At 38.3% G+C, this 24,765-nt stretch overlaps 1 protein-coding gene across 4 annotated transcripts in view; it reads right to left on the bottom strand.

The window, feature by feature from the left end:
* Window positions 1-1,683: 1,683 nt before the first annotated feature.
* Window positions 1,684-24,765, bottom strand: part of ATP7A (ATPase copper transporting alpha) — a 137,706-nt gene continuing 114,624 nt past the window's right edge. For all 4 annotated transcript variants that reach the window (XM_008978125.5, XM_003824407.5, XM_063601824.1 and 1 more), the window contains 9 exons: window positions 22,635-22,829; window positions 20,497-20,679; window positions 18,259-18,475; window positions 13,091-13,237; window positions 11,344-11,486; window positions 9,290-9,493; window positions 8,644-8,761; window positions 6,503-6,605; window positions 1,684-5,781 (listed from right to left, as the gene is read on the bottom strand). In XM_008978125.5, coding sequence (XP_008976373.1) covers window positions 5,505-5,781; window positions 6,503-6,605; window positions 8,644-8,761; window positions 9,290-9,493; window positions 11,344-11,486; window positions 13,091-13,237; window positions 18,259-18,475; window positions 20,497-20,679; window positions 22,635-22,829 — 1,587 coding nt within the window. In that variant the 3' untranslated portion in view covers window positions 1,684-5,504. The remainder of the gene's footprint in view (window positions 5,782-6,502; window positions 6,606-8,643; window positions 8,762-9,289; window positions 9,494-11,343; window positions 11,487-13,090; window positions 13,238-18,258; window positions 18,476-20,496; window positions 20,680-22,634; window positions 22,830-24,765) is intronic.

Here is a 24,765-nt window from a genome sequence, read left to right as displayed (position 1 = left end):
TACTACAGCACTATTCACAATAGCCAAGACTTGAAATCAACCTAAATGCCTGACAACAGTTGAATGGTTGAAGAAAAAGTGGTATATCTACACAATGGAATACTATTCAGCAATAAAAAGAATGACATCCTGTCATTTGAGAAAGATGGATGATCCTGGAGGATGTCATTAAGTGAAATAAGCCAGACACAGAAAGACAAATACTACATGATCTCACTCATTTGCAGAAGCTAAAAAAAAGTTGATCTCATAGAAGCAGAAAGTAAAACAGTGGTTACCAGAGGTTGGGTAGGGGTGAAAAGAGGGGATGATGGAGAGAGGCTGGTCAACAGGTACAAAGATACAATTAGATAGGAGGAATAAGTTCTGGTGTTCTATTGCACAGTAGGGTGACTATGGTTAACAGTAAGGTAATTGTATATTACAAAATAGCTAGAAGGGGGGCTTTTGAATGTTCTCACCACAAAGAAATAATAAATGCATGAGGTGACAGATATGCTAACTGCCCTGATTTGATCATTATGCAATGTATACATGTATCAGAACACTGAATTGTACCCCATAATATGTACAATTAAGATTTTTTTTAAAAGAAATTGGAGTTTTGATTGGGTGAGGTGAAGCAAATAATTTTGAAGTATTGGCAGCACTTCAGTTTATAGGCAGGCCTTAGTGGGCAGAGAAGGTGATGTCAATGGAAAGCTTGGGGCCATTGAGGGCAATAGGTACAGTATGCCAAAGACTACTCAACCTATTTCAAACTTTCCAGAGGGTGACTGACCGTATAGATGTTTTCAGATTTCTTAAACTGCACAAGACCCTCTTTATACTAGCAACTTCACTTAAACCTCACCTTCAAAAGCCTTGCCTTTTATCTCTCACTTCATTTGTACAACCAGGGGTCACATCTAGGATGGTGAAGCTGTTAAAGAAGTAGGGCTGGCTGGCCCTAGTCAAATTTGTGAAAGATGCAGCTCTATTTCCTTTTAATTTGAGCAGGGACTTTGATGCCTTAATCTAGCAAGCATTCTCCAACAGAAAGGTTTTTGTTTTGTTTTATTGATCTGGAAGGTTTTGAAGGTTCACCTGGGAGGTAGCCATCAGTACACATCCTTCTCTGAGGTCAGGATACCAATAAGAAAGGGAGGCTGGCAAGCTGAGTGGATGCCTTGGGGATTTTACTCTTATTTTGCCATTTCCCATCCTATCTCCTCACCCTGAGTAACCCCAAGGATTTGGGGGGAAATGAAAATTAGTTTTTCCTCACAAGTTTACAATGGTTTCCTTAACTCAAAAAGGAGTGTTTGGGTATGGGAATGTAACTTGGGTGGGAACTTCAAACACTCTATATAGGGCTCCCCAATGGCAAGAAAATCTCTTTTCTCTGTTTAGCTCATTTGGAGTAGACATTCTATCAAGAATGTATTAGAGACTACAAAGGAAAGCAGAACAATAATATTCCTTCCTTTATTTCTCATCCTCACTGAATGATATGGCAAGTGTAGTGGAGTCCGAAGGAAAATAGATTTCTTCCCTCCCATCCTAACCGAAAGTGTAGTGATGCCTATAATCCACCTCCATCATAGATGAAAAGTTGAAAAAAAAATCTAAAAACATAACAAAGGTAGTTCAGAACTGCTGATAGAGGGGGTTGGATGATTTAACAAAAGAGACAGACAAAAATATTTTACAACACTATAATTATAAAGTTGAAGGCACATCCTTGGCAGAAATATGATCAATTACATGCTTATGAAAAACAAACTACTGAATATCTTAACTACAGTAGATGGATATTGCACAACATCGTCCACTGCTGTTTTCGGTACCAAACAATCAATGTTCAACAACGTTTAGCTAAACATTTCTTTAACTAAAAATGTAAGGTTGAGACGCCTGGTTTTGGCTACAAAAGGCATTTGTTATCAACATTGTGAAAGAAGCTCTTTTAACTGAAGAACAAGAACTCATGCTTTGTGCTCTATCTGGTTACTCATACCAGATGGAGGGACTGCAGAAAGTTAGTGTAAAAATAGGTAATAATTTGGCATGAATCTGTATTTTTTCTATTTTGTAAAATAATACTTAAAAATGTAGAAAAGAAACAAAACAAACAAAAACCCAAAAGGAGTGATTCCAGGAATGTCTTTATTCTTTTTAAAATAACCAGTAACCAGATGCCTCACCCAGAGAAAAAAACAAAATGGAGTAAAATAAATATCAAGAAAAATCATTTTAAAGCGTGATCCATAATAGAAAAAATTCTCTTAACACACATTTTTGATTTTAAGCTGTATACAGAAAAGATATGCGCACTTAAAGTTTTGGAAACATCTTGTCTACAGTGCTATTTTAAGCATTCTATACATATGAATACAGAATACTTTTTAAAAAATTAAAGCACAATATAAAATTACTTGTTCACAAGGCATCAAATTTGACATTCTAAAATGTTGATACTAAACTAGGAAAAATAACGTTTCTATTTTCACAAATGACACACCATACATCTTGAGACTACAATACTACTACTCTAGTTGTGTTTTAATCTTTGAAATTCAAAAGGCATCTTTGGATATTCAAGTTTAAGGTGCCACATAGGTGAGTATGAACCGGCTCTGGATATTAAAGTATCCTTGTTATCTTCAGACTAAGGGCATGGTTGCTGAGTGAATACAGAAGAGTGATAAATGAAATATAAATAGAGAACTTCAAATATTCAAATATCAAATTCAAATATAAATCCATTTCCCTTCAGTATGGTAATATGTATGTATGTGTATGTACATATATATGTGTGTATATATATATGTATGTGAATACACAGAAATACACATTTATAAAATTTCTCATTACTAACTCCTGACTTAAAGCTAGCTACTAACTGAAAGCAGTATTTTTGATTCCCTCCATAATCACCTCTTTCTCCTGTAAATACAGCTTCTCTTTGAAGCTAATGAAAGTTCAAGATTGCAAAAAAGACTTGTGGTAGAGGATTCAAATATGGCTACATATTACTTAAAGCAGGACTCTTTCTAATTAGCATGTTTTCTGTTCTTGTTGTAAGAGCTGAAATTATCTCTTTGATTATTTCAATACTACAAGCTGCTATTCCCACTGTCCCACAATATGAATACAAGACCAAGAGGATGACTCCAAGGTACACATAATAATGGAAGAATAACTGGCTGTGTTCAACTGCTTGAGGTGGGTGGGAGGGAGAAGGAGGCATGCTTCTTTTTTCAACATTTACCCTATCAGCTGTGTCTTCTAGAAGAAACAAGTTGTATTATAAGATGGGCCACTGGAATTAAAATAATAAATAATAAAACTCAAACTGAAAGCATGGAGGATGGCATAGGCATTGGTCTAAAAAAAGGGCCTAGATATGCAAACCCATTGATATTTCAGTGAAATGGGTTTGCCTTTCTAGATTAATAGCACCTTCATCAAAAGCTTCAGTTCTCTCTTTAAGACAGCTGAGACAGAAATTAGATCTTTTCTAAATCTGAAAGACAGCATGGAATAAGGTTGTAAACTTTGCGTGTGTATATATGAAAGGATAAAAGAGAAAAGGGGTAGGAAAGGAAGAACTCCATCCCCTACCCCCACCTGATTTTAAGACTCTGCTCTAGAAAAATGATTTTTTTGTATTTATTACTGACCTCAAGGGGAGAACAGAACTAACATTTACCGAGTACAAATCCTATGTGCCAGATGTTGGGTTAGCAGCAGCTTTGCTTCTGGTAATGGGAACAAAATGTTAGGAATTTACTTATGAGTCCTCTTCATTTACATATTCTGCATATGAAATCCATCTTGCAACTAACAAAGAAATTTAAATAGTCTTACAAGTACCAGATCTCTGACCAGTGTATTAGCTACCAGGCACTCACAAGGGAATTTCTAAATCCATTTGGCAATGGGAACAAGCTCCTAAATTTGCCAACCACACTAACTAGGCAAGTTCAAATGTTTTAAACTAGAGAAAAGTATATATTTAGCTAAAAAGCGTCATAACCTAGGGAAATTTTAGTTTCTGTATTATGATTTTACTGTATTTTTTGGTAAATGCAGCTTTGTGTAATAGCATTATTTTAAAGTCTTTTTGAGAGGTTATCTGAAACACTAAAAGATAAATAAAATCTATTAAATTATATATACTAGCAAAGTGATTATACTCAATTCAAAAAATACAAATTTAGGCTGGGCATGGAGGCTCACACCTGTAATCCCAGCACTTTGGGAGGCCAAGGCGGGTGGATCACCTGAGGTCAGGAGTTTAAGACCAGGCTAGCCAACATGGCGAAACCCCGTCTCTACTGAAAAATATGAAAATTAGCCGGGTGTGGTGGCAGGCACCTGTAATCCTAGCTACTCAGGAGGCTGAGGCAGGGAGAATTCCTTGAATCCGGTAGGCAGAGGTTGCAGTGAGCCAAGATGGTGCCACTGCACTCCAGCCTGGGCTGCAGAACGAGACTCTGTCTCAACAACAACAACAACAACAACAACAACAAACAAATTTAGTGAATCCAGGTAATTTTATATGACCTGTATATGTATAATAGTTTTAATCTTTGAAAATCTTTTGAGCAGAAAAGGCTCATAATGTTAAGTTTCCGGACTGAGATCAGCAGACTACATGAAGAACAACTTAGAGTCCAACTTGGCAGGAGTGAACTGAAACTGAGCACAGAGCTAGGAAACTTGAAGGAATAATTTGATATACTTTTTACAACAGTGGAAAGATGGGAGGCAGGGAACCCTACAGACCTTTAAGGTCTTTTGAGCTACAAAATTTAAAAAGGAGCAAAATATTAGAACAGTTGTCAGTTATTTTTAATCAATGAAAAACCACCTAAACTTGGTTAGCTCGAAAGAAAATAACAAAAGAAGACATATTGGAGCATCTAAAAAAGCACCTGCAAGGACAAGGATGCAGGGAGAATGGGGGAAAGAAAGCCTGAAATAAATAAGGCACATCTATTTTTAAACAGTTTCAACTGTTTCCCTTCTAAAACTAGATGTTTTATACACAGTGCTTTGAAAGTCATTGCTCCCCAGTGGGGCAGGGATACAGGCTTGAGAGTATCTTCAATATTTTGAGTTCAAAAGCATGAATATCTTCATGCTCTCAAATCTTCAAATTTTTCATTTTCTTCTTCTTGGGCCTTTTTTTTTTTTTTTGGTCAAATAAAAAAAAATCACTTTAGCAGCAGTTCAGCAATCTCTAATTGTAGGGCTTGTTGTAAACCTCACTGCTCTACCTTATCTGTTGTTAGTGAAAACAAAAATATACTGGAAATTCAGTTTAAATAAAGCTAGGTTCAGAGCTGATGCCTTGAAAAAGATATTTTTGCCAATAGATAAACGCAACTCAAATAGAATCCCTAATATAAGAGCATAAGAAAAATCCTTCTACAATATTTTGAAAAGTGAAGGTAACATCATGAATGCTGTGTCAGTGCATGACAAGTTAAACTGGCAGCACTCTCCATGGCCTTTTATAATGCAGTGTCATCATCTTCCCTGAAGTCTCCCACCAGGAGTGAGTGCTTGTCAGGTTCACTGGTAACAACACTGTTTAGGGAGCGTTTATCAGACAGTAGTGAGTTTATAGAGGCTCTGCTATAATTAACAATCCGGTCCAGCAAACCCAGTTTAGGAGAATTCCTTGAGGTATCATCTATTCCAACATGAACGCTGATTTCTGAAGGACTCTTCTGTCCTATCTGGCTCCGGGCAGGCAGTTCATAACTCTCGTAAGTTGGTTTCCTGTAACTGGACATATGCAAAAGTATGCTAGTTTCAAATAACCAAAAGTAAATGAGATGCTCGCTACATGCAGAAAAGAAAGAAGATTTGCTCATCCACACTTAGTTTTGGTATGAAATGTATAAAGGTGATCACTGGTAGGAAAATAGCTTGAAACGAATTGTGTGGAGTCATATCATCAGAAATCCTACTTCTCAGAATTAGTGCACTATATTTTATCCCACTCAGTGCTTGTGGTTGCTATGCATAAAGTACACGAAGTAATAATTACATAGCTAATTATTACTGTTAGCTAATAATAATTCTTTTCTTTTTTTGAGATGGAATCTCACTCTGTTGCCTAGGCTGGAGTGCAGTGGCACGATCTCAGCTCACTGCAACCTCCACCTCCCAGGTTCAAGTGATTCTCCTGCCTCAGCCTCCCGAGTAGCTGAGATTACAGGTGTCTACCACCATGCCCAGCTAATTTTTGTATTTCTAGTAGAGATAGGGTTTCACCATATTGGCCAGACTGGTCTCAAATTACTGACCTCAGGTGATCTGCCCACCTCGGCCTCCCAAAGTGCTGGGATTACAGGTGTGAGCCACCACGCCCGGCCGCTAATAATAATTCTCATTAAGAATGGTTTGGGCTTATCATTGATCAATACAAGAATAAAACCTACCAAGAATGACTAGATGATAACAGGAATACAAAATACAAATGTGAGCAAGCTATCATACTTACAGTTTAAGGAAGAGAGAAGAAAGTACTACAGAAACAGATGAAGCAGCCATTGCTGCAGATCCCATCCAGGGCTGCAAAACCAAACCAATGGGCATAAAAACTCCTAAGAAACAAGTATGGATTAGTTAGAGTAGATAATACTAAACAGATTATTAATGTGTTTCTAACATACATACAAATCATTTCTTTGTTTGATACTGCTTCAGCATTTATCCTCTTGGTGGTAGAGATTTTTGTTGTTGCCATTTTTTCACTAACAGAGTGTTGCTGTTAACATTCTTGTACATGTCTCCCCGTGTCCATGTTTGAGAGTTTCTGTGGGGTATATACCTAGGGGTGAAACTACTGGGTCATAACATGGGCATATCTTCAACTTTACGTAGATATTCCTCAGCTGTTCTCCAAAGTGGCTGTAGTGATTCAAAATCCAACCAATAGCGTATGGGAGTTCATGTTCTACAAACTCATCCACACTTGGTTTTCACAGACATAAGAATGTTTGCTCATATGATGAGGATGAAATAGACTCATACTTTTAACTTTTTATGTGCTTCTTTATATTTTTCTACTTTTTCTATGGTGATCATATATTACTTGTATAATTATTTAAAAATCACTTGCTCCATGAATTAATCTTACTGGACTTAGATTGTTCTTTTGCTCTTTGTTCTCTCAGTATTTGTGTGTCCTTGCTGATAAACAGTTTTGTAATTGTTCTCATGTCATTTCTTGTCTTTCCTTGGCCCTCAAACCAGAGAGAACAAGAAGAAAACAATGCTTATTTCTTTTATGTCATCATTACTAACTCCTACCAGGTCCCTAAGTTTAGGAGATTCTCAGATGCTTATTAAATAACTCTAAATTCTTTTTTCTCAGTTATATTGCTTTGTTCACTCTCTCTGTCATCTGGTCTCTCAACCTAAAAAAAATACCAGCTGACTATAATAGAATATTAAGTGAAGAGCAGAAAATTCTCCATAAGCTACAATCACAACTATGTAACAAGACAAAAACTGATGTAGAGTAAAAAAAAAGACTAGAGGAAAATACTTGTATAATTCTTTAAAAATCATTTGCTCCATGAATTAATCTTGCTAACAGTGTTGTGTTTGGGTAGTCAGATTAAAGGTAAATCTATTTAGAAAAAAATTAGTAAGCAAACAAATACATATCTCTGTGCAAATATATGCAGAAAGAGACGAAGCAATGTGGCAAAATACCATCAGTTGGTGAGTTTAGGTGAAAGGCATACAGATTTTTATTGTACCATTTTTTTCAATGTTTTTGGAGGTATGAATTTTTTTTTTTTTTTTTTTTTGGAGACGGAGTTTCACTCTTGTTGCCCAGGCTGAAGTGCAATGGCGTGATCTTGGCTCACCACAACCTCCACCTCTTGGGTTCAAGCGAGTCTACTGCCTCCGTCTCCCGAGTAGCTGGGATTACACGCATGTGCCACCACGCCCGGCTAATTTTGTATTTTTAGTAGAGACGGGGTTTCTCCATGTTGGTCAGGCTGGTCTTGAACTCCCAACCTCAGGTGATCCGCCCACCTCAGCCTCCCAAAGTGCTGGGATTACAGGTGTCAAGTTTGAAATTTTTCAAAATACAAAGTTGAAGGCTGGGAGTGGTGGCTCACAGCTGTAATCCCAACACTTTGGGAGGCCGAGGTGGGTGGATTACCTGAAGTCAGGAGTTCGAGACCAGCCTGGCCAACATAGTGAAACCCCGTCTATACTAAAAATACAAAAATTAGTTGGGCATTGTGGCGGGCACCTATAGTCCCAGTTACTCGGGAGGCTGAGGCAGGAGAACTGCTTGAACCCAGGAGATGGAGGCTGCAGTGAGCCGAGATTGTATGACTGCACTCCAGCCTGGGCAACAGAGTGAGACTCTGTCTCAAAAAAAAAAAAAAAAAAAAGTTGGAGAGAAAAAAATAAATCTGTCAGAATGCTTATATATTCTTAAGCTATAACAAACATTACTGAAAATTAAAATGATTGATTTTAACATTACCTCTCACCATACCAGTAGGCTACAAACAAAAACTAAGCTCAAAACTAATAGTAAGAAGACAGGCTTCCAATATGTTAGGTCTCTAATAACTTTAGTGGAAAAAGCAGTACTAGTTAAGAGTCACATACCAGCAGCTATGGGAATTCCAACCAGATTATAAATTAGAGCAAAGACAAAATTTATCCGAATCCTCTTGACTGTCTTTCTTGATAAGTCAATACTTGCCACTACATCCAGAAGATCATTCTAAGAACAGAAATATTTGTGATATTAGTAAGAGACTCTAACTTAACCAGTAACTTTTACATTTGATACTGTGTATGTTGAAGATTACGTCTACCTTAGGGTAATATGTGAATTAATTACAAATCTCAGATAATGCTAAAACTTAGACTCAGCTTCCGAAGGTGTTTTTCAAAAATTTTCCTCAGGGTTCTGAAAACACTTTTAGGGGTGTATGCTGGTACTATGATTAAATCTATTTAAAATAATCTCAGCAACTATTTGTTGAAGATCATTTTATTCCAAATCCATTCTTAAATCTTCTTCTTCACTTCAGAAACTTATAATTCTCACTTGCTTATGAGCTGGGTTGAGAAAGTCAGGGGGTAAATTAGCATGACTTCCCATAATCCCACTCCATATTCTTAAACTCTTAATGGCTGATAGCATGGAACTTAAGACAGAATTGTTATGCTCAATATACTTTATGACATTATCATTGACCACGTAGGGCAGTCTCATACTTCTCAAAGGTCAAGCCATGGCACTTACCCTTATCAAAACCACATCAGCTGCTTCAATGGCTACATCTGTGCCTGTGCCAATGGCAATTCCCACATTAGCCATTGCCAGAGCTGGGGAGTCATTGATTCCATCTCCCACCATTGCTACCCGTTTCCCCTCCTCTTGAAGTTGCTTCACTTTAGCAACCTTGTGAGAAGGTAGAACTTCAGCAAACACCTTAGTAATGCCAACCTATGTGATGAAAATAAACTCAATTCATTTAAAAAATAATGAGTACGTGAAACATAACTGAGCAATAACAAGCCATCAGTTTTCACCCACAAGATGTCCACATTTTAAAAAGACTGATAATATCTAGTGATAGCAAGGATGTGGAGAAATGAGCTCTCTTATACACCGGTGGCTGGTGTGTAAATTGTAACTCTTTTTGGAGGGCATCTGGCAGCATCTATCAAAATGTGAGCATCATTTGGTCTAGCAATTCCATGTCTAGCTCTATCTTGGACAGGCTTGCACATGTACAGAAAGATACATGTCCAAAGATGTTTATTATTGCCTTGTTTGCAAAAAGAAAATTTTCAAAACCACCCAAATGTCCATCATTAGGGAAATGGTTAAATAAATTATGATACATCCATACCATGGAATTCAGTATAGAAAGAATAAAGTAACTTTGTAACTTTTTTTTTTTTTTTGAGACAGAGTCTTGCTCTGTCACCCAGGCTGGAGTGCAATGGTACCATCTCAGCTCACTGCAACCTCCGCCTCCTGGTTCAAGCGATTCTCCTGCCTCAGCCTCCTGAGTAGCTGGGATTACAGGCATGCGCCACCATACCCGGCTAATTTTTGTATTTTTAGTAGAGACAAGGTTTCACCATGCTGGCCAGGCTGGTCTCAAACTCCCGACCTCATGTGATCTGCCCGCTTCAGCCTCCCAAAGTGCTGGGATTACAGGCGTGAACCAACAAACCCGGCCGAAATAACTTTATGTTCAGATATAGATGAAGCTCCAAAGTATACTGTTACGTAAAAAAAGCAAACTACTGAACAATCTGTTCAAAATGATCTCATGTTGAAAAGACCAGAATTATACTGTATATGTACTCTGTATATGCACATATATGCATATGAAAAAGTGGCAGTGTGGGGGGCAGTAGGACTGGATGGGGAGCATGGGGAAAAGAGGACATTTTTACTTTATATCCTTCTGTATTTTTTACATAAGAAGGTGTTAATAGGCCGGGTGCGGTAGCTCACACGTGTAATCCCAGCACTTTGGGAGGCCGAGGCGGGCGGATCACCTGAGGTCCGAAGTTCACGACCAGCTTGACCAACATGGAGAAACCCTGTCTCTACTAAAAATACAAAATTAGCCAGGCGTGGTGGCGTATGCATGTAATCCTAGCCACTCGGGAGGCTGAGGCAAGAGAATCGCTTGAACCCAGGAGGTGGAGGTTGCGATGAGCCGAGATCGCACCACTGCACTTCAGCCTGGGCAACAAGAGCGAAACTCCGTCTCAAGAAAAAAAAAAAAAGAAACAAAAGAATGTATTAAAAGATTACTTGCATTATTTATTAGAAGAGGGGAGAAGGCATTCCAAAGTTAAAAAGGTTGAAAAATTTTAGAGATAAGGCAGATGTGGGAGTCAGGAGCAGAAAAATGGTATGTCAAAGTGGTGCATTAGGAAAATAGTTCCATTGGTGGTGGTATTTAGGATGGACTAGAGAGGGATGTGTGTGGAGCTATTGCCGTGTTTCAGTCATGAGATCAGGAGAGCCCAGCTTAGGTTGGCAGCACTGGTAAAGAATATGAGCAACATTTCAAAGGACACATCAACAGAAATTGGTGTACAGTGTCACGCAAGCATCCCATGAACTAAGCAAATACCTTTTTACTTATAACAGCAACACACAAAGCCCAAAGTCTTTCCAGCAAAGCATGGTCAATTTTCTTGAAGGAACCAGATAGGACTACTCAGTGATAATGAAAATAGTAGGTAATGTAAATTTCTTAGCATTTGAAGGCAAGATATAAAATGTATATCAATAATTAGAAGTTATCACATACCCCTATCAATTACCTGAGAAGCAATAGATCTAGCTGTTTTACTGTTGTCTCCAGTCATCAGAACTACTTCTAAGCCCATAGATTTCAGAATATGGATAGCCAGTTCTGCTTCAGGCTTCACTGTGTCTGCAATGGCTATCAAGCCACACAGCTCATCTAATATAGGGGCAGCACAAAATAAAAGAACTTGGAATATAGTGAAAGGAGAATAACATTTTGACTTGAAATTTCAGAATGAAATGAATTTTCTCAAGTAAAGTTGTTCAGGGCATGGCTTAACTTAAAATATCTCTAAGCCCACACAGACTTTATACTACAAACTCTGTAACAAGCCTCCATATTTGGTTATGAAAATTTCAGAGTGAGGTAGGGGTTACTAATAAAGTAATCACAGGAAAATAAAAAGAGAGACCTTACTGGATATTAGAAGACCCTTTTTGTTCCTCAGAAAGGTATTTGCCAACAGCCTCAAACACTTTATCTAATTTATAGGCAAATGAAACTGAAGATTAATACTTTTTTCTTTTTAAGGTAAGGGGGGGGCAGAGAGAGACAAAATGGGCACTTTATAGTGGGAAAAATATTACCATAAATCTTATTATTTTATTCTATTTACAAAACAAAAGTAAAATGGCATTCTCTGCTTCTTCCCAGACCTAAAAAGGCCATAGTAAAAGACTGCCTTCATACTTAGCAGACATTATAAATGTAGAGTGGAATTAATCTCACAACTAGAAATTTACCCTAAGAAATAACAAAATAAAGCACATACAACCTCAAAGATATTTATTGTAGTGTCATTTACAATAGTGAAATATTAGGAATAGCCTAAATTTCCAACAAGAGGGGAATGATTATAGTGTGTAAGATTGATAAATTATGCAGTATTATACTAAAATTATATAGCAACATTAGAAAGCATTAAGTAAAATAAAGCATAATAAAATAGTATGTGTACAAGTGATTTTAACTTTATTGAGGTAAAATTTACTTACGATAAAATGTACCCAGTAAAAAATGGTATATGTACTAATACTGTAATTCTGCAAACACACACACATTTCAAGAAAACTAGGAATGGAATATACAAAATTAAAACTGACGTTGTGGGCTGGGCATGGTGGCTCACGCCTGTAATCCCAGCACTTTGGGAGGCCGAAGTGGGTGGATCACCTGAGGTCAGGAGTTCAAGACCAGCCTGGCCAACATGGTGAAACCCCATTTCCACTAAAAATACAAACAATTAGCCGGGCATGGTGGCGCGCACCTGTAATCCCAGCTACTTGGGAGGCTGAGGCAGGAGAATCGCTTGAACCCAGGAGGCGGAGGTTGCAGTGAGCCGAATCACATCATTGCACTCCAGTTTGGGCAACAAGAGCGAAACTCCGTCTCAAAAAAAACAAAAATAAGAACAAAAACAAAACAAAGAAACAAACAAAAAAAACCTGACATTGTGTTAGGATGATGGGATTACGAATATTATTTTACTTTGCTATTATTTTACTGTTGCTATTTTTAGGTTTTAAAAAATCCTTGATTAGCCTTCATTTAAAACATAGGCTAGGGAAGAAAGTAACAAAGGCAGGCAAATGCGAGAGAATTTTAAATTAATCAGTAATAATCATGTGTTGTTGACATTTTCATTTTGCATTCAAGATGCTTTTGAATAACCCTCATAGTTCAGAGGTCTCTCAAAAATAAATAAATTAATAAAACAATAACAAAACATTGAGTTATAGCATACTTATGGAAAACCTTACCATCAACTGCTACTAATACAGCAGTCCGACCTTTTCTCTCATGTTCAGTCATGAAATCATTTACATCGTTATTAATGACAAGACCATTTCTAATCATCCACTCCCGGTTACCAATGAGGACTTTATACTGCTGAGCATTAAGAGCATCTGAAAGTAGGCACAGAAATAACATTTAGTAAGTTCAATTAATCTTTATAAAACCCCATGAAGCAAGTTCTTCCTGTCTAACCTTGCACAGTCACTACATTGTATTGTTCCTGGAACATAGCCTCCAACAGTGATGTTCAAATTTTCTAAGAACATACTCTGTTCTTCCATGCCTCTGGGCCTTTGCACACATTGCTGCCTTCATCTGAAATGTCCTTATCCCTCCTCTCCAGACAGCAAACTCAATCACATTCTTCAAGAGCCAGTTCAAATATTACTTTCTTGGTGAGGCTTTCCCTTTGACCTTCCATAAAAATTCAATCAAATTTAAAAATACTTACTGTGCATCAGTAGCTGAATGTGGCTAGATGAACATGTACAATCATGCTGACATCTCATTTTCTTTAAGTGGGCTCTTAGTGCTATCTGGCAACTTAACTATATTTCCCTAGTCATTCATTCTCCATTTCTTCTAGGTGGCTATTTCATACCTTCTCATCTCCCTTCAAATCTCCAACTTCTCCTGCCCCATCCTAATACCATATGATGACTCTGCTTCCTACTTTGGAAAGAAAATAGAAGCAATCAGAAAAGAACTTCCACAGCTCTCATTGCCACATCCACTCAACTACCTGTGCCTCCTGTGTCTGTGTATCTAGCTTCCCTTCTGTTATTATAAACTGATTCTGCTCCTAATTTAAGGCCAACCTTTCTACTTGTGCACTAGACACCCCCCCTCCTTTGCCTATTCTAGAACATCTCTCCAACCCAACAAGTCTCCCCGCCCACTCCTGCACAACTTTCCTCTGCTGTACATTGTCCTATCTTAAAAAAAAAAAAAAAAAAAAAAACCTTTCTTGATCTCACCCACCTCTCTAGCTACCACATTTATCTGCTTCTGTACATAGCAAAACTTTCCAAAAGTATCTCTATTGGCTGTCTCCAATTCATATCTTCCCATGTTCTTGTGAACCTACCCCATTTATTGGGGTAGTCAAAAGCTTTATGCTTTTGACTCTAATACTCCAGTGAATTATTACAGCCAGTGACCTTTACTTTAATAATCCTAATAGTTAATTCTCATTCCTCATCTTACTTGTCCTATTAGCAGAATTTAACACAGCTGTTCACTCCCTCCTGGAAATACGTTCTTCATTTGGCTTCTAGGATACCACATTCTTAGGGGTTACCTCCTAATTGGCCACTTCTTGGCCTTCTTGGCCCATCCCTCCTCATCTCCCTAACTTCTTAATTTATAGTGCTGCAGGATTCAGTACTTAACTCTCTCTTTCCCTTTATCTACTCTCACTCCTTGGGGTTCTTATCCAGTCTCATGGCTTTAAATACCATCTATACCACTGCAGTCCAAGAGAACTTTCTGTGATATTAGAAATGTTCTATATCTGCTATGTTTAATACAATAGCCACTAACACACAGATGTGGCTATTGAGCACTGAAATGTGGCTAGTATGACTGAAAGATGAATTTTAAATTAAATTAAATGTAAATTAACTAATTTAAAGAGTCACATATAATTAGTGGCTATTTTCCTAGACACCACAGATCTATAAGCAGAGGACTCCCAAATCCATCTCTCTGATTCAGTCTGTTTCCTGGAATTCCAAACTTATGTAGCCAACTGCTTACTTCATATTTCCATTTATATGATATCTCCACTTGGGATATCTCTAATAGGTACTCAAACTTAACATGTACAAAACTGAACTCCTGATCTTTTTCCCAATACCGTCCCTCCTGTGGGATCCCCCATCTTATTTAAATGATAACTCCATCCTTCTAACTGCTTAGGCCACAAACCTTGGCATAATTCTTGACTCCTGTTTGTCTCATACGCCATATATATCCAACCCATGAGAAAAATCTGTGACTCTCCTTTTAAGACACATCTAGAATTCTATCATTTCTTACAACCTCTGCTATACTGGTCCAAGCTACCATTATGTTTCACCTCGATTATGACAATGTCCACCAACTCATCTCCCTGCTTCTGCCCTTGCCCCCAATCCCCGCAAGATTCTCTCCTGCCTCAGCCTCCCGAGTAGCTGGGATTACAGGTGCCTGCTACCACACCCGACTAATTTCTGTATTTTTAGTAGACACAGGGTTTCACCATGTTGGCCAGGCTGGTCTCGAACTCCTGACCTGAAGTGATCCGCCCGCCTCAGCCTCCCAAAGTGCTGGGATTACAGGCGTGAGTCACCGCGCCCGGTTTACTTTTAAAATGTTAAGTCAGATTTTGTCCCTCCTCTACTCAAAACTGTCATATTGGTTTTGTCCTTACATATCTAGTCCCAAACCACCTCTCTGACCTTGTCTTATACCCCTTGCCCATCCATTTACTCTGCGCTTGCCACACTGTTCTCCTTGCCATTCCTCAAACAAGTCAAGCACACTCCTGACTAAAGGCTTTGGTACTTACTATTTCTCCTGCCTAGAACGTTTTTGCCACAGAAATCCACATAGCTTTTTCTCTCATCCCCTCAGATCTTCATTCAAACACTACCTTCTCAGTGAGGCCTACCCTGATCACCCTATATGAAACAGAACCCACTACTCCCAGCACCCCTATGCCCCTTGCCCCACTTAATTTTCCTCCACAGCACTATCTCCATTGGAATTACTGTATTTTCTTATTTATTTGCTCACTCTCTTGTGTTCTTCCACCAAGAATGTAAGCTCCATGAAATAAGAACTTGGTTTATCTTGTTTACTGCCGATTCTTTAGTGCCTTGAACAGTGCATGACACACAGTAGGTGCTCAATAAAAGCTGTCAAATGAATTTCCTATTTGTCACTGTGCTTGATACTAGAAGTTCATAGACAAATAATAAAGAAGTCACAGACTAGTAGAAACAGGCAGGTAAATATATAATTATCATACACTGTCCTAGTACAGTAACAGAGATTAAGTACAGTTATGATTCAGGAAGAAGAGCAAATACCTCTGTCAATATATGTCAGTCAATGAGGGTGTCACTGAAGAGAGAGATATAAGCTGGGTCTTGAAAGATAAGCGTAAGTTCACGAGATAGATGCCATTTGTGAACAAGAACATTACATAGAGAAAATGGTAAATGAAATGATCTAATAAGGAAATGACACACCATAAGGAAGAACTGTAAGTAGTTAGGTAGGGATGGAACATGGAGTACATATGCGGTAGTGGAAAAAGACAAGATGAGTGATGCAGGGAGGCAGGAGACATATCATGGAGAACAGATCTAAAACAAAGTCCAGAGAGACTGGACTTTGTCCCATAGGAGAGAGAGACCCATTAAAGCTGGGATCCTTAACAGAGACCCGTGGATGGGTTTCAGGATACATGTGCATCTCTTGAAACAAAAATTTTCTGAGGGGTGGGCCCATAGCTTTCATCATATTCCTCCAAAGGTCTATGGCTCAAAAACAGCTTATAAAACACTGTAATAAAAGGTATTGGTCAGAGAGTGACACGACTAGATTTCCATGTTAGCAAAATCACTCAGGCACAAATCGGGAGGGAGGTGTTGGAACACTTAGGTGGGTAGATCATGTTTTGGGGGCAGATGGATAGATCGGCATGGAGCCAAGGAAACAGGACTTGGCTAAAGATATGGATTTTGGAGTGGTAGTGGAAGTCTGTGGGTGGTAGAATAAGTGATGAGCATGAATAAGATTGTACAGAGAGAGTATGTATTATAAAATGAGAAAAAGACAAAGAACAAAACTCTGACGACATACGACATTTGAAAGCAAGAGAAATGAGGAACCAAAGGACAATTAAAAGGAACAGCCAGGGGTGCAGTGGCTCACACCTGTAATCCCAGCACTTTGAGAGGCTGAGGTGGGTGGATCACCTGAGGTCAGGAGTTTGAGACCATCCTGGCTAACATGGTGAAACCCCATCTCTACTAAAAATACAAAAAATTAGCCAGGCATGGCTGCACACACCTGTAATCCCAGCTTCCTGGGGGCTGAGGCAGGAGAATTGCTTGAACCTAGGAGGCGGAGGTTGCAGTGAGCTGAGATCGCACCACTGCACTCCAGCCTGGGTGACAGAGCAAGACTCCTTCTCAAAAAAAAAAAAAAAAAAAAGGAACAGCCAGGGAGGTGAGAGGAGAATCTAGACAAAGCAGGGTCATGGAATCATCCTTTAGGAAGGAAGGGATGGTCAACATTGTCAAATATCTTAATGAGGTCTTGCAGGATGAGGACTGAAAAGTGACCACTGGAGAGAGCAGTGAGGTCAATGGTCATCAGTTAACTTAGAAAGAACGGATTCAGTAGTATGGATGGGGGAGAAGCCAGACTGCAATGAACTGAGGCATGACTGTGGAGTAAGTGAATTCAACAAACCTAGATTACCATTTCTAGAACTTGGATATAAAAGAAAAAGACAGAATCTATATGGGAATATAGATGGGAAAGGACAAAATCTAGATGGGAATATAGTGATTTTGATGGAAGAAATGTTTATATGTTTAAGAAAAGAAGCTAAAACAGAAAGAGATGAAAAATAAAGCAGCAAGGGGACCTAACAGAAAGAGGGAGGTCCCTGATGAATCAAGAGAGGGTGGGATCTAGATGAAGGGATTCATTAGGCAAGATGAAGGATACTGCTTTCCCTGAAAAAAGGAATGATTCTGGGCAAAAATATGTAAGAACACATGCCCAAGAACCATAATTTTCTATATAAAAAATAAGATAATTTGCAGAGGGACAAAGGAGAGGGTCACAGGATCTTGTGAAAGATAGAAAAGGTTTGGAGTAGTTGTAGTGACAAAAGAATGATCATGGATGATCAGCTAAGGCTAGACCTCATCACCCTATGGTGGTGTCAATGACCACAGTTGGGAAATATTCTTGACTAATTTAAATGATCAGAAGGCATAGGGTATTGACTTGAGGAAATGAAATTATGATGCCAATTTTTGTTTCTTCTATAACAGTTCAGGGTTATAAAGTTAGCCATCTGTTCATAACTGCCCCATAATTGGTACTACAAAGAAAATTAGCTTACTTGAGATCTGGGCATCAATAATCATGGAAGACGAAGTTGATGACTGTTCATTACTGGCATCAATTTGAACCAGGGATGCATTTTTAATATTATTGTCCTCTATATTCCAGTTATTCTTATGTAGCAAGCCTTCAATATTGGTGACTTTACAGCTAATACCACAGCCTGGCACAACCTGGAAATCTATGCAGGTACCCAAGGTTTCAGTGTCCAGCTCCTAACAAACAGAAACAAAAGGATTTCCTCTACTGTTCTGATAATGCAAGGTCATTCATTAGCAAGATAAAAACCCCTAGTTAATTCTAAATGTTTATAATAAAATTGTCACATATTGCCTACTTGACAGTGGATTTTGATAAGGACAAAGGAATAGAGCATCAAACATAACATTCAAAGTTACAGAAGAGCCTCAAAGTCTTTGTTTTGACCAGGCACAGTGGCTCATGCCTGTAATCCCAGCTGAAGAAGCCGGCTGGGAAGCCGAGGTGGGCAGAGGGACCAGGCTGGCCAAAATGGTGAAACCTTGTCTCTACTAAAAGTGCAAAAAAATTTAGCCAGGTGTGGTGGTGCACACCTGTAATCTCAGCTACTAGGGAGGCTGAGGTAGGAGAATCACTTGAACTCAGGAGACGGAAGTTGCAGTGAGTTGAGATTGCACTATTGCACTCCAGCCTGGGCGACAGAGTGAGACTCTGTCTCAAAAACAATAATAAAAAAAAATCTTTGTTTTAATCCCACTCTCTAAAATTTATAGAAAACATGGAAAGCTTATCAGTATTCTCTGCTCTTTCCAGTAGATAATTACAAATTAAATTTTTAATTCCATAGTCAAGTCAGGTTTTCTACTCAGTACAGGGCAAAGGGTAACAAAGTATAGGGCCTTTAGTTACCAGAGGCTCTCCATCTGCTCTCTAGTCTACAACTTTAGCAAGCCGAAAAGTTCTGGGGGCCCTCATTGTTTCCTAGCTTTTTATAGCTTCATCCTCTCTGCTGTTTGATTTGGGTGTAAGGAAGCCAGGTCAGTAATAGGTAATAGGTAAAAGAGAAAGAACAAATAAATAAATGGCAACACCAATGGTAGAAACTGCCACGTTTTAAGTGTAAAATTAATGTGAGACAATTCATAAAGAACTCATGCAAATGAATAAGAAAAAGACAAACAACTCTGTGGAAAAATAGGTCATAGATACAAACAGGTTAGAGGAAAAGAAATTCAAATGGTCAATACATATATAAAAAGATGCTCAACCTTATTCATAATTAAGGAAATGCAAAGCAAACCATCAAGTAAATATTTTTTCACCTATTAAATTGAGAAAATAAAAATAAAGCGTTGGTAAGAATGTGGGGAAATGAGCACTCATAACTTTTGGTGCAGGTATAAATTGGTATAACCCCTCATGTATATTGGTAATATTCATCATATGGGTATTGGTAGCATTCATCAAAATTTAACTGCATGCATCCTTTGACTTAGCAATTGCATTGATAGGCATTTAATGTAGAGACAGACTTGCAAAAACTGATAAGGATGTTGAGTATATACTGTAAAAGTCAAAAAAAACAAACACTCACACTATAGAGTATAATACAGCCATTAAAAACAATGAGGCAGATCTGCATTTCCTGACAGGAAAATTCACTTAATAAAATAAAAAAGCAAGGTAACAAAGATTGATCATTGTATGACCTTTCTGTATAAAGTTTAAAAGATGATAAATACGTATATGTGGCTATATGCATTAAAAACGGTTAACAGATGCACACCTTTATGACTATACTAAAATTATTGAATTGTACACTTTAAAAAGGTGAACTTTATAGTATATGAATTATATCTCAATAAAGCTGTCATTTTAAAAGACTGTTAATAGGTTAACAGTTGTTAAACTTTGGAGAGAGGAATTATGGAAGGGGGCAGGGAATGAGGTTTACAATTTTCATTATGTAATTCTCTGAACTATCTGAATTGTCCTACCACAAATATGTATAACTTCTATTTTAATTTTTTATGTCAACAGGAGTTATCTGTGTGATAGGATTATAGTTCATTTGTTTTCATCTGTATACTTGTCTGTATGAAGAAATAAGTTACATACAATTAAATGAGAAAATACAAGTCTTTTTAGCCTCATACCAACTATATATGCAAATCACAGTCAAACACCAGTCTGGATTTGATCCGGGGAATTCCTACAGGAGATGACTACACTAATAAACAAGAGGAAAAAAATGTACCTGTTTGCAATATTTGGTTATGGCTGTTCCTAGAGGGTGTTCACTGTTACTTTCAGCAGTTCCCACAATGGCCAAGATTTTATGGTGTGATATTCTGTTACTTTCAGTTAGAACCTTTACTTGATTCACCACTGGGGTTCCATGAGTAATGGTTCCAGTCTTATCAAATACCACTACCTTTACCTGTAAAAAAATTAAGATACAATGACTTGATGATCCTCCACATCACCTTTCCAGAAATAAGAAAAAGGTCTGTTTTGACAAAGAGATGACTATTTAGTTTCTTAGTAAACTGACCTTTGACTTAATTTGACTTAAAAAACTGATGGTCTTCAGGAAAATAAAAGAAGAAATACTCTTAGTTATACACAACAGCTCTCCTCTGCCAATGCTGAACTGTTTGTTCATGCTAAATAACTGTGAATATATGTTAAACAACTAGAGCTAATTTTTAAGGGTTGACTGTTAATAGGTAATTAAGAGACGCCTCTAGTGCCTCAAGGTAAAAAAGAAAGGCTTTCAATATAATGAATTATAGATCTGATGAGGAAATCTAAGCAGTAGGGAAATGATTATAAGAATAAAGGTAAATGGCCAGGTGCGGTGGCTCAAGCCTATAATCCCAGCACTTTCGGAGACTGAGGTGTGTGGATCACCTGAGGTCAGGAGATCGAGACCAGCCTGGCCAACATGGTGAAACCCCGTCTCTACTAATAATAAAAAGTTAGCTGGGCATGGTGGTGCATGCCTGTAATCCCAGCTACTCGGGAGGCTGAGGCAGGAGAATCGCTGGAACTTGGTGGGTGGAGGTTGCAGTGAGCCGAGATCGCACCACGGCACTCCAGCCTGGGCCATAGAGCGAGACCTCATCTCAAAAAAAAAAAAAAAAGAAAGAAAGAAAGAAAAGAAAAATAAACCAACAAAGTATGATTCTGGACAGGGGAAAAATAGCTATAAAGCACATTATTGAGACAACTGAGGAAACTGGAACATGGACTACAGATCAGATAACAACATATCAATATTAATTTATTGATTTTGATAGTTGTACTATGGTTTACATAAGAGAATGTCCTTATTCTTAGGAAAAGAGCCCAACGACTGCAGTAAAGGGCATATAGGAGTTCTTTGTACTAGTCTTGCAACATTTTTTTTTTTTTTGAGATGGAGTCTTGCTCAGTCGCCCAAGCTGGAGTACAGTGGCGCGATCCCAGCTCACTGCAACCCCTGCCCTCCGGGTTCAAGCAATTCTCCTGCCTCAGTCTCCTGAGTAGTTGGGATTACAGGTGTGCCAACTCGCCCAGCTAATTTTTGTATTTTTAGTAGAGACGGGGTTTCACCATGTTGGTCAGGCTGGTCTCAAACTCCTGACCTCGTGGTCCGCCTGCCTCAGCCTCCCAAAGTGCTGGGATTACAGGCGTGAGCCACTGTGCCAGGCTAGTCTTGCAACTTTTAAGTTTGAAATTATATCAAAGTTTAAAATGTCTATAAAAATTACTAGCCTGTATTCTCTGGCGAGGTGAGTTTCCAGATTTGTTCTAAGATATGTTCTATGTTTACTACATACCTCTGTATATAGCTTACATCCTCATAATAAGAACATACTAGTAGAAACATGGTTTTAGTTGAAGTCAAGTAGCTTTGAGATGATTATGGAAATCCTAATATGAGATCAGAGATAGGATTATATTCCTAAAGTCATAGCTGCAAACTGTCGGCTGGTGGCAGCAAAGGCAAAGAAATGGCACTGTAATTGAAGGTCCCAGTGAAGAAAACAAGTCACACACAAATAGGTTAGAAGGCTGCTGGAGTTTGGCAAATTTTCCTGGGCAAACACCTATTCTGTCTTTCTGCCACAAAGACTAGTCTAGTCTGAGCTAGGATAGGAGTCCAGGTTTTCCACATTAGGGTCTGCTCTAATAAATAGGCCTGGAGTAGTTTTAGGAATCTTAGGTAACTAAGGCCAATCTGAAGCAGAACCAAAATAACACCTTTCCTACCTCAAATCTCTGGATAGTCCTAGAAGCAGCTCAGCTCATGGACCACAGAGAAATAATTTAGGAGTATGTGTTTCTCACATGTGAGGGATGCTATTGATAGTTTGGTGGTACAGGTTTTAGTTCTGGGGACTGTCTTACCTTATGAGCCATCTCCAATGGCTCTCCACCTTTTATTAGTATGCCATTTTGAGCACCTACTCCTGTACCCACCATCACAGCAGTTGGAGTGGCCAGTCCCAGTGAACAGGGACATGCAATACACAGAACTGTGATAGAGGCTTGGAAAGCAAATCGTATTATCATTTCTGTTCGGGAGATACTTCTATTGTAGCCCTTTAGAAGAAAGGCATAAATTTTGGTTATTGATTTAGAGCTGTACAAAACAAAAGAAACAAAACTTAACACTATTTAAATAAAACCACAATTTAAAAAGTGACATATCCTACCTAGCTACCTACATATATTTTTTAGTTACAGGTAAGAAAACACTTTCTTTCTTTTATGAATATAAGAAATTGGGACATACTGAGATTCCAGAATTACAAACTATGGACTGAATATAAGTGCTCCATATTGAGAATGAATGTTTTTATTAGAAATTTTCAGAAATAGCTGCAAATGTGAGACATAATTTTCAAAAAATTTGATACTGAATAAACAGAATTCTCAATCTCTGTAGAGTAAAACCATAATTCTGCCTTTCACACTACTCTTGAAAGACAATGAAAAAGAATCACATGGCATGCAAAGGGACCTTAGTCATATTTCAACAAAATCCTTTTGGACATAACAATGTGAACCAAGTATATCTGCTAATTAAGCTCTTAGTGACGTTCAGTGTTTGCTCATGTGGGAAAAATATAATTGGTAGTTTTAGAAGAAATCTAAGACATCCTGAACTCATGAGAAAAATTCCTGAAGGAAACACATTCCAAGCTACTTGCTGGTCTGTGCACGGGCTCACATCTGTAATCCCAGTACTTTTGGAGGCTAAGGCAGGAGGATCATTTGAGGCCAGGAGTTTGAGACCACCCTGGGCAACATGGTAAGACCTCATCTCTACAAAAAAAATTTGTGAAAAATTAGCCAGGTATGGCCGGGCACAGTGGCTCACGCCTGTAATCCCAGCACTTTGGGAGGCCAAGGCAGGTGGATCACCTGAGGTCAGGAGTCCGAGACCTGCCTGGCCAACATGGTGAAACCCCGTCTCTATTAAAAATGCAAAAATTAGCTGGGCATGGTGGCACATGCCTGTAATCCCAGCTACTTGGGAGGCTGAGGCACAAGAATTGCTTGAACCTGGAAGGCAGAGGTTGCAGTGAGCCGAGATCATGCCATTGCACTCCAGCCTGGGTGACAAGAGCAAAACTCGGTCTCAAAAAAAAAAAAAAAAATTAGCCAGGGATGGTGGTGCATGCCTGCAGTTGCAGCTACTTGGGAGGCTAAGGTAAGAGAATCGCTTAAGCCCAGAAGTTTGAGGCTGCAGTGAGCCATGATTGCACCACTGCATTCCTGCCTGTGCAACAGAGCGAGACCCTGTCTCAAAAATAAATAAATAAATAAATAAATAAATAAATAAATACCAAAAAAACTTCCCAACAATCCTTTTGTTCAGTGTGTACTAAACAGACATGAATCACTTAAAGAAACTTTGTAATATTACAGTAGTGGGCTGGACACAGTGGCTCATGTCTGTAATCCCATATAATAATATCATATATTGAATAGAGTGTCCTTTCCCCATTGCTTGTTTTGGTCAACTTTGTTGAAGATCAGTTGGTTGTAGGTGTGTGGTTTTATTTCTGGGTTCTCTATTTTGTTCAATTGATCTACATGTCTATTTTTGTATCAATACCATGCTTTTGATTACTATAGCCTTGCAGTATAATTTGAAGTCAGGTAATGTGATGCCTCTAGTTTTATTCTTTTTGCTTAGGATAGCTTCGGCTATTTAGGTTTTTTCCATATGAATTTTAGGATTGCTTTTTTAATTCTGTGACAGAGGACATTAGTTTTATAGGAATTGTGTTGAATCTATAGATTGCTTTGGACAGTATGGTAGTTTTAATAATATTAATGCTTCCAATCCATGGGCATGGAATGTTTTTCCATTTGTTTGTGTCTTCTTCAGTTTCTTTCATCAGTGTTTTATGCTTCTCTCTGTAGAGATCTTTCACCTCCTTGGTTAAATGTATTCCTAGGTATGTTTTGTGTGTGATTATTGTAAATGGGATTGAGTTCTTGATTTAGTTCTCGAGTTGGACGTTGC

The sequence above is a fragment of the Pan paniscus genome, chromosome X, assembly GCF_029289425.2.
Source record: "Pan paniscus chromosome X, NHGRI_mPanPan1-v2.0_pri, whole genome shotgun sequence".
Taxonomy (NCBI): Eukaryota; Metazoa; Chordata; class Mammalia; order Primates; family Hominidae; genus Pan; species Pan paniscus.
The sequence above is the reverse complement of the archived record's forward strand: the minus strand, read 5'-3'. Positions and strand labels throughout refer to the sequence as shown.